This window comes from Gobius niger (assembly GCF_951799975.1).
Source record: "Gobius niger genome assembly, chromosome: 5".
In the NCBI taxonomy this organism is placed as follows: Eukaryota; Metazoa; Chordata; class Actinopteri; order Gobiiformes; family Gobiidae; genus Gobius; species Gobius niger.
In genome coordinates, this window is record NC_136856.1 from 11,878,116 (window position 1) to 11,888,916 (window position 10,801).

At 44.0% G+C, this 10,801-nt stretch overlaps 1 protein-coding gene across 3 annotated transcripts in view; it reads right to left on the reverse strand.

Moving 5' to 3' along the window:
* gria1a (glutamate receptor, ionotropic, AMPA 1a) overlaps window positions 1-7,802 on the reverse strand; it is a 104,591-nt gene extending 96,789 nt beyond the window's left edge. For all 3 annotated transcript variants that reach the window (XM_079556191.1, XM_079556193.1, XM_079556192.1), the window contains exons 1-2: window positions 7,149-7,802; window positions 6,831-6,965 (exon numbers count right to left, since the gene is read on the reverse strand). In XM_079556191.1, coding sequence (XP_079412317.1) covers window positions 6,831-6,965; window positions 7,149-7,236 — 223 coding nt within the window. In that variant the 5' untranslated portion in view covers window positions 7,237-7,802. The remainder of the gene's footprint in view (window positions 1-6,830; window positions 6,966-7,148) is intronic.
* Between the last annotated feature and the right edge of the window lie 2,999 nt (window positions 7,803-10,801).

Here is a 10,801-nt window from a genome sequence, read left to right on the forward strand (position 1 = left end):
TGTTTTCTACTCCGCAAACAACGGTCATGTCGCTCGGAAGCCTGATGGGATCGGCGACACGTATAACGATTTGAGGGCTAAACTCTTACACCGTATTGGATACTGTCTTTGGTCAGTTTCAGAAGGCAACTTGATTTACAAGCAAACCTTGAATAGAAAAGAAAGATCAATGGAATGTGAATGTACAAGAATCATCAGCAGAGTTAAAAAAGTTTCTGAATTACCAATACTATTTTTTGCTGATGTAATTTTGTTAATTATATGCAAAGGTTTATTTATTTATTTATTTTATTTATTTATTTGGACAGGGACAGTGTACAATATACATTAACCTCAAAGGGAGAGATGCATTGTACCAGGTTATAGCACTTGTGCTAATTTCCACCTGTAGTCCCTGGGCAGACTGATGTCAACAAAGTCATAAAAATACTAATACAGAATAATACATTTCCCCAAGAGGTTGCTGTTTAGAAAGCAACCTCTCAGCCACTGTGCCTCCAACTTACACACTTTAAAGTCCAACTAAAATAAACAAGACTAGCTGGATTTAACAAGTAATATTTGAGAGCACGGCTGAAAAGGAATAAAAACAAAACCACAAGAGAAAGCAAGATCATTTGTCCTCCCATCAACTAATCTAAAGAACGTTGTGACTCAATATTGGCTGTCCACTGCATCTCAAAAAGTCCATGGAGGAGCTGAAGTCTGACTAGAACACGGCACCTCTCTGACTGATACAATTACAATACCCTGGAGGTTTTATGAAACCCACTGAGGTCTGGACTGTCAGTGTGACCCTGCCCCCACCAGGCCCCTCTTCACACCTTCACCCAGCTGAGACGGTCCTCCGGGGGAGCCGCCATGACTGAGATTTCTGTTTTTACAGCGATATACTAGCTTCATAAAATAAAGCCAGTCCGATTCCTTTTATTCTACTGGGTCATTATTATATATTTATGTATATATCTCCACAGACCGATAGCTTTGGATGTACCACATTGAATAATACATTAAATGCATCTGTTGGAGTGCTGTCTCTCGCTCGCTATTGTGAAAGTGTGAAAGTGTGAGGCCACGGATATCGTGCGCTCGTGGCTCTCTTTAGAAGACGAGGCAGAGCACTTCCACAATGCTAAAAACTCATCAAATGTGAATGTTACATCAAACGTACAGTTGGTCCAAGAGAGTAGTGCCAGAGGTGCTACAATGTAACACAGGCCAATGGCACATGAAGCTTTGATTATTTTTTTGGTTTAGTTTGTGCAAGCCACCGCACTATACAGGCTAGACACATTTACTGCGCCTTCTTAGTGATCTAATCTGAATCCTTTCCCATTCAAGGTTTGGCAATATACATACAATAGATCAAGAAATGCTAACTACAGGGGAAAAAAGGAAAACAAATGTCTGTTTTGCTCTTGAACCACATCTTTCCATCGCAAACCTTTTCAGCGTTATGCAAACACATAATTAGATGTTTTTTAACAAGCATAAAATTACATTATACTGCATATCTGTTATGATCACAGGCCGCAGATATCTTCCAGGAACGCATAATGATTTTCCCGATCTAAACCGTAAACACGTTCTTTGCCCGTGCCGTACAACTGTATGCTTTTGATCCAAAGCTTTCCTCTTCATCCAATAAGCATAATGAATTACACACCCCTATTGTAAAATGCAACAACAGCTCCAGTGTATCTTGTTGACATTATTTATATTAAAGGTCAAACGCAACAACACCCGAGCTGATTTACCGGCAACACCTCTGAACGTCACCTCCAAAACCCTTCCTCGCATCAGCCCATAGTTAGTCATAAGTGTCTTTGGGGTAAGAGCGTACGGTCTCCCTGGCTTCCCTTCTCATCTGCGCCGCATCGATCCGGTGGGAAAGCCTCCGTGCGCTGCTTAGCTCATTGATCATGGATGCCTCACAGATAGTCTTCCAGTGCACTTGAGAAGACCCTTAGAGACCTTAGAAAATACTGCTACCTTCGCAGCTCTGACGACTCCAATTGTCTTCCCCATGAGCGCTAATTAGCAGTAATGAAAGGTGTATTACTAAGACAGAGCTAAAATCACACTTAAAAAAAAAAGAAGAGGAAATCTAAAAGTGCTGCCTGTGTTCTTGCTTGAAGCGTCTTGCCATACATAGCTGGAGCTTAGCGTGAAATCTTACCCCACACGTGCATATCAGAGAGGGGAGGAGATAATAGAGGTGTTAGCCTGCAGGGGATTTGACATGAAGTTAGCATTTCTCTGAAGTACTTGTTATAAACCAAGTCAATAGTGGATTATGGTAATGTGAAATCTAAGCGAGGGACTAATACACTACAAATACACACCCAGCAAAGCAGCGCTAAGGAGTTATTTTTAACCGGAAGACATGTAAAGTGAGTCAGAGCTTCAGGGGGGAGGGATCACATAAAGGTGACACGTGCAGGTACTGTTACTAATGGGGATGTGCATTGTAAAGGGGGCTGGATTTTATGCTGCTCACATGCTTCTTGGGAAATTCACTTGCTATAGCTGTCACAAGGCAAAAAAAAACTAAAGCCAATTTTAGTGCTTCGTCATCAGTGTTTCAGCCATGTGCAACTGCGTATAGCTAACATACCAAACTGACCGCCAACATAGGGTCTTGTAAACTGAAATATTGCTGTTGATACTGGGTGATGCCTTTTCTGATGCTATTTCCAGATTCATTTTTTTACAGAGCACTCTAATACAAATACATACTAGGAAATCTGCAAGGGGTTCAAGTATTTCTGCACATGTTTTTCTAATTTTAGGCTAAAAATGCCTATATTTTTACATGGCAAGTCAAAATTACTCAAATCAAGGAAAAATATTCTTAATTTGAGTTATGTTTGACTCATCAAGATACCATTTATTGTGGTGGTCTCTCTTCCTTTTCTCTTTCACCCCTGCCCCAGTGCACCCTGCCCCTTTCCCCCTCCCCCCTGTGGTTTTGGGGCAGGTGTTGTTGCATGTGCCATCGCTGTGTATGTGCGTGTGTGTGTGTGTGTGTGTGTGAGAGAGAGATTGCAGTGAGGAAGTGGCCAGTCATAAGAGCCAGCTGATCGGCGTCACCCTCTTCCGGATACCCATTCATCCTTATGCACAAGGGCCTGATTCACTGCCTGCTTTTCACACCGGCAGACCCCCGAGAGGCCCCCGGGGGCACCAACACAGGGGCAAACTGTCACTCACTCCGGAGAGAGCAGCCTTCAATAAGAACAAGATCACCAGATGCGATCGTACAGTACAATCTCCCCAACTCCTCCGCAGAAGGCACCGAAATAGGCCTCCGCTTTCTCTCTCCATCTGACTCATTATAAACAGCGCCCTGGAGGATGCTCATTCTCTTTCAACCGCGTTTCTCTGAGCCACACCGGCGCCACCGCTGCATCAAAACGAGTGACACGCAGCAACGGAGAGGTGTCATTTTCATTTTTCTGCCGACTTCCCCCGCGCCGTGAATCTTTCTGACACGCTCACACCACGGCCCCAACATCAGCGACATGCGTTGCGGTGATATGATGAGTGTAGCGTTTGATAGGGTATTCAAGAGCGACGGATGCGTGCAAAAAGAATAAGGGGATTTCACTATAAGAAATAAAGTGACTTGGACGTTACAGCTCTGGCGCAGTAAATGCTAAAAATGATGTGCTCAAGCTTATGAAAGAAAGGTGTAGCATCGACTTCTCGCTATTAACTATTAACTACAGTGGGGAAGCATAAACTCAGTCAAGCTGCATGGCATATTTCTATACGCTATTCCTCATTGGAGACTCAAAGCACTACAGCAGTATGCACTTGCAGAAGCTGGGATCAAACTCCAAACCTTTTGGATCAGTGGGCAAACGCTCGACCAGCTGAGCTACTGCCACCTCCTTTAAGGTTTCATAAAATGTCTCCATTAAAAACACTTGAACTACTTCTCAAGATATCTTACGTCGAAGGCCAATAAGCACATTTTTGTCTGAAGGAGACGTTTGTGATGCTGTCTCTAAAGGCATGAAGGTGCTTCGACTTTAAAAAAAAAAAAAAAAAAAGGCCTTATTGACAATGATTATATGGATCCACTAACATCAGCACTTGTCTCTTTCCCCGTTCATGGTCTTTTTCATCAAAATCTGACTTCAACTTTCAACAGACAAAGAAACAAGAAAAACAACCAACATAAGAAGAAGTTTTGCAGCAAAGTCAGACAAGTTGGCTTTGATCATTTCAATTTAGTTTGCGGCCTTCCTGAAGTTTATGCAAATGCGGACAGTTATTATCCATGCATTGTGGAGAAGGACAACTAATAAAAACCTTTAAGAGAATCATGAAACGAACACTCCCAAGATCTATTAAACTTGTTATTGTGTTTTAGAAGTAATTATATTCCAATTAACTAACAGTGCGTGCCCTCTTCTCCTCTGGGCGCCTGCTGGGACTGTGGCATTAATGTATGCGGCCCCGCGCTCCCCCTGCTGCTGTAGCCTCATGTTGAACGCGTCCCATTCGTTCAGTGCGGCACAGTCCCGCTAGAGGAGAGGACCGTCTCATTAACGGGGGCATCTCCAGCATGTTTGCAATTCACCGCACTGCCTCGTGGTCTCTCAATATTTGAAGTTTTGTTTTGTCTTTTGGATAGCACGCTAGTAATTTGAACCCTGTGCGCCGTCTTCTATGCCCAGATAAATGCAAAGCGTTGTTAGGAGGGTACCTGAATGCACATCTCTATAAGTATAGCCATTACTAGTCAACAAAATAGACTTCGGGATCGAATGTTACCATAGAAACAAAGCAAACATTGTCTATAAACTAACTAGAAAAACACAAAAGAGCTGTGGGAAAACTGTTAGTGTAGCATGTAGCGTGGAATGTGCCAGCCATCCGGTTATTCTTAAAGGTTTTGACGACACAGTCCAGGGCTCTAAATTTGTTTGTTTCGTTTTTTTTGGAACAGTACACGTTAAAGCTACAATCCTCACCAGCTTGTATTCATGGACTAATAACCAGGACAAACACGCTCTCATTCATCCTGACCTATTGCACATGTTTTTAGAGGTAGAGGACACCAGAGCACCCAGAGAAAACCTACACAGACACGGGGAGAGCATGCAAACTCCGCACAGAAAGGCCCTGTCTGACCCGGGGATCCAACCCGGGACCTTCTAGCTGTGAAGCACGAGCGGTAACATTTACATGACCTTCTAGCTGTGCCCACCATGCCGCCCGAACGACAACAACAGCGACATGAATTGAGCAAGGCGCGTATGGAGCCACTGAACATCCACTGACCTGCTGCTGCCACCTAAGGCTACAAGACAATGCGACATAATAATCATCAAAATGTGTAGCTGATACCGCAAATGACAAATCAGTAAGTCGAGTGACTGTGTTGCAAACCAAATCAATTAGGACCGGACAATATGAGAAAGAAGTTGCGATACTCTATCTTTGACTAAACAATTTCCACACACTACATTCCAGACTATTTAGACTAAAATTGTATAAGCACTCTGTGGCTTCTTATATTGCATCAACTAACACCGCAATGATGAGAATTGGTTTTATATTGTGCAGACCTAAACAAGATAACCTTTAAAAGTGTTTAGATACAAGGAAGGCAGCGTCACTGAAATCCCAACTACTGCTGCACTTTAATCTAAACTTCTAGACTTCTAAACTCTGATCATAACTTTCACATGTATTTTTGACAGCCTCACCCCGGGCAAGAGGATGCTTATAAGCAGCAGATTTGATTTTTCAGACAGGCTTAAGGAGAGGGAAGGCATGCAATCAATGCCTGAAAGAAGTAATCAAATGTCACACCTGGCGCCAAAAAACCTGCAGTTGTCACAAAAGTGTCTTGGAGCCGGAAACATCACTACTTTCTATACTCCAGTCAGAATAAGAGCCACGGGCGGATTCAGAAATCATAATGAGAGGACAGTGACAGGGACATAAAAGCCTCAAGGGCGCTGAGAAATGTTCCTATTAGGACGGAGAGATAAGGTTCACAAAAGGAAGGAAAAAAAACAAAAAAAAAAACATGTGTGACAACTTGGACGGACATGATTAGGTATACTGGAATGGCGACCACGCTGCAACTCATTATAAGGCATTCATTTGATGCATTACGCACACATCTAATCAACTCTGAAGCTTGTGGCTGCTTCTAACTGCGTGCTACAAGTTGGAAATATTTATCCGGAGTGCGCGCGTGTGGCAGTGCGCGTGCCTCTAAGTAAAGGTTTGATAACGGCGTGCCAGAGGAGGGGAAAAAAAGAAAAGAAAAACCCTAATCCGATTGTGATCCGCGCCTAATTAGAAATGCATTTGGAGTTGTTTTCTCCTTCGTTGTGCGCCTCGTCAAAAAAAAAAAAAAAAAAAAAAAAAGCCCCTGATCTGCTCGCAGTGCTTCTTTTGTTTTCGGGGAGAAGAGAGGAGAAGAGAGAGGAGCGCACTGGGATCAGCACAGAGAGCAGCCGCGTTCAAATTGGTATGGATGTAAAAACCTGATGCCATATGACGGTGGGATCACTGAGGCTGAAGCTGGGGGGGGGGGGGGCTGCTGTTGTTGCAGAGGTTGCTTTCTAAATCCCCCACAGAGGAAAATCTATGCATAGGCAATCATGTTGAGGAAAAAGCGGTGGAAGACAGTCCACCATCACGCTCACACTCAACAGTTATCAAGGCACATCGTTGCTATATATATATATGGTCGTGATAATGTTACAACACGCGCTGCGCCTCGTGGCTAGAGTTTCCCCAAAGTCAAACAACGCACTGAGACAAAAGGGTCACCGAAATGTTATCTGAGCATGACTTACAGGCGTACGTCATTGAGAAACTGTTTCCCATCTTGACCATATCCACCTGCGGCACCAGTTTGGGGATGTCCTGGTGGTGGGACAGTGCGAACCGAAAGACCTCATATTCGTGCGATTCTGTCGGGAACAATCCTCCTGTTGAGCAGCAAAAGAAAAAGGCACGAGTTAGCGCTGGACACGAGGGTTCAGCGAGGTGCACGCACACACGCGCGCGCGCACACACACACACACACATTGCCTATGCTGTGTGCGACGAGGGGGGACAACAGGTACAATGAAGTTGGGGGAAACACACAATCCGGCGGGCTTTTGTCTTACCTATATTGATGTTGCTTGGAAAACTTGAGCCTTGACCCAAGCACATCCCCAGAAAACTGGTATAGAGGATGGCGAAGCTTCGCAACATATTTCCTTTTGCATTGGCGAAGGGGGAAAGAGTCGAAATCCAAGCATAGGTTTTTTTTTTGTTAGTGTGTGTGTCCTGTAGTGTTCCCAGCCCCGCTTCCCGAAAAGAAATCCTCTCCCCAGTCGCTCTTTTCTCTTTATGTCCGCCTCAACTCCCAACACCTCCAGTCAGAGCGGCGTTCACAGCGACATCGATTCAGCGGCGAGACAATTATCGCAATGGCGAGAGGAGGCACCTTCCTCTCCACTCGCTCCTCTGCGTTTCCTCCGCTGCTGCTGCTGCTGCTGATGATGATGATGCTCTCTTGTCCTTGGCTGCTGTTGTGCCGTATGAAAGGGAGCATTAGCCGCGCGGCAGAGACCATGCCCCTCTCCAAACCATTGTGAGCTCACGGCATTTACGCAAAAAAAAAATCTTCGAGAGCACCACGCGCCACCACCAGACAGGTACCGAAGCGCACTTGGCGTTGATCGGTTTAATGCTTGGTTTTTTTTGTTTTTTTTTTCCTTCTTAAAGACCAGCGAGGCACAGGTGTCACTGTAACAGGGCAGAATAGCGCGCACACAGAAGCACTGGGTTTTTGCGCAATGGTGATCAGAGTGTGGCGGCTCTAAGCATGACTTCACATCCGATGACAATAAGACCGTTATCACATTAGTCACTGTCAAATCCTCACTTGTGTTTGAAGATCTGCGCGCACCAGAACAGCACAGTTTATTTGGACGGAATCATTTTGTTTCCCTCTTTCGACTGGAATTGTGTAGATAGTTAGTAGGCAAGTTCATTTAGTGAATATTTTTGTTCAAGTCATTGTGAAACTATACCCCTCCCTTGTTGCGTGTGAAATTGCATGTGAATATTTCATCCACATATCCAGAACCAGGTCACAGAGGCAGCAGTTGAAGCAGAGACTTCCACGACTTACCTCACCCCTGACACTTCCACCAGCTCCTCCAGGAAGAATACAAGGCGTACCCAGGCCAGCCGAGAGACATCGTCCCTCCAGCGTGCCCTAGGTCTTCCTCCCTTCAGGTGGGACATGCCTGAAACACCTCCTGAGAGAGGCAAATGTCCTGTTTTTACCTCCACAAACAAATTCACAATAGTCATGGCCAATGAAGTAAAGTCAAAAGTTTGTTTGTGTATTGGCCATTTTTTGGTTTAGTTGCAACTGACAGTGGGTTGCTAATTGGATACTTCTGGCTACTCTGGTTTTGGGAGATATTTGCATAAGAAAATTGACTTTTTAATGTGTTTTGTCAGATTTCGCATAGAGCGTTTCCAGCTCAACATTTATATTTCAGAGACTAACATCCTTGTACAGCTCCAATGTATAAACTGTTGTGCCGCCTTGCCAGCAAATTTCTGAAATGTGTGCCAAGCGTTAAAGCGGATAAGCAAAACACGGCTTGTAACATCTTCCCGCGGGTGCTAAATTTTTGCTCTGAATCTGTTGTTTTGATAGGAGCTAAAAAAAAACAAAAACATGTGGTCACTTGACAACGCATGGGAGAGAATCGTGATGAAGCGCTCTCGAGAAAATAGGCTTAATCCAGTCAGAACCCTCTCTCGGTTTATTATGAAGTCCCCTAATTCCAAATAGGAATAAAAATGTATTTCATAACCCTCATTCCATTCCTCTCTCAGAGCGCAAGGACTGGCAAGTAGCTGATAAGGGGAGTGGATGATTTAAGCCATGGCTGCAGGCAATTATATCCTGAATAAAGGTACATGGCTCTGAGCTTTTGTACATATTGTGAAACGAAGCAGCTCTGCAGAGATATTCACGTGAGATTGATTGCGGCGGGAGCTGCAGAGTTATGCCCCGGCTCTTGTTTGGAAAATGGACCGTAAATCCTGCTTTTGACACAATCAGGCTTATACGGATGAGCCTGTTTATCAGACCAAGGCTTATTAAACTCCAAATCACTTCTCAGGTATTGTTTCGCGCCGGCACTCTCTTACACAAAAGGAAATTCGGCGAGATTAGAGGATTATGCTAAATTAGATTTTGTTTTCCAATCGAGCTGATTAAAACACTGGCTGCAGCCGCTGTCCGAGGCACTTCACTTGAGCGATAAGTGGAGGATAAAGGTTAAGATGACCAATACAACGGATTTGTTGTGTCCGCCTTTCATTATCTAATGGAGGATGTTTCCCCAATTTATCCGAGCAAAGAAAACTGTTGATATACTCATATTTTCTGCGGTGCATTTATTTGTGTGGCTTGGTTTTGCCTTGTGTTTGGCTGTGCCGTGCGCATGTAATGAGCATCGTGCAATACCCTGATTAATGCAAATAGATCTGAGAATAGCATTAACAATGGATCGCAATTCCGAGGGGCACGAGGAATGAAGATGCGAGGGAGATGCAGCGGCTTGTTGTTCTGCATTTGAAGTGTTCTAATGTTTCTTTTGCCCCATAGGGTTCTTATTGATCATCATGTAAACGGTGCACACAGTAGATTTAGAAGTGTGTGCTTTTGTTTTCCATCAGCCTTTGTTCCAGTCACCAGTGTGGATCAGTGCAAAGAAATGTGTCCAAAGACATTTAGCAATTAACAATATGCAACATTTAGTAGTTCTTTGCACACAAAAAATAGAGATTTATTTCAGTTGTTTTGTGCAGTTGTTTGAAGTGTATCATGACACAGCTAATTAGCTGTCATACTGCTCAATCTAAACTTTTCAGTCCAGAAAGGAAGCATATGCCCTCTTTCAATTTCTTTCAACACAGACGGTTCTTATTGGATTGAGTCATATGGGAATAATTGAATTCCACTGTACCTTCTGATCCCAGGCATCATCAAACAGTGTTGACAAGTTTCTCAAAGGCGGCACCCACAGCTGCTCTGGGGTAGACTGAAGTAAGCAAAGAAGCAAAGCAGCCAATCAGCGCTATCAGCCACTCCGACCACCACCTACCTACTCACTCACACACTGCATTCATACAGCCAGTGAGTAAAGTGTCTTGCTCAAGGACACATCTGAAACTACAGTATATGTCAGAGGTTACAAATTGCTTCCCCGCCAACTGAACCACCAAATGGCAGCCCAAAGACAAGCACCCCTTTGTACAGATGTGAGTGTCACTGAAAAATACCTCATAAATACAGACATGTGCTTTTGCTGACAGCGGCTCATTTCTCCTAAGACATGACTTTACCAGGAGTGGGTACGTGTCTAGCTCGTCTCCATGGAGATGTGACTAAAGTCAGTAAAATATGAGATCTAAACAAGTTAGGTTCTCATCCAAATCCATTCTTTGATTACCCACTGCAGTAATAGCACTTTCTGTGCTGAGCTGGGCATCGGGAGCATGTGGTGTACTGTTGGCGACAGTGTAGTCCAAAATATTGCGCAATGTGCCTTTAAATATGGATTTTGTCTCAATCAGGCAGCATGATTTTTATTATCTTATGATTTATTATTGTAATTTTTCTGATCAGGTTTTGGGATTTTGACAGCCATTTTAAAGCACTACTAGATAACTCATGCCCCTAGAGGCCATAAGCGCCACTGCAGGTGTCGTAGCATGTTACGTTTTGTTTGTCGTTAATTGTCCG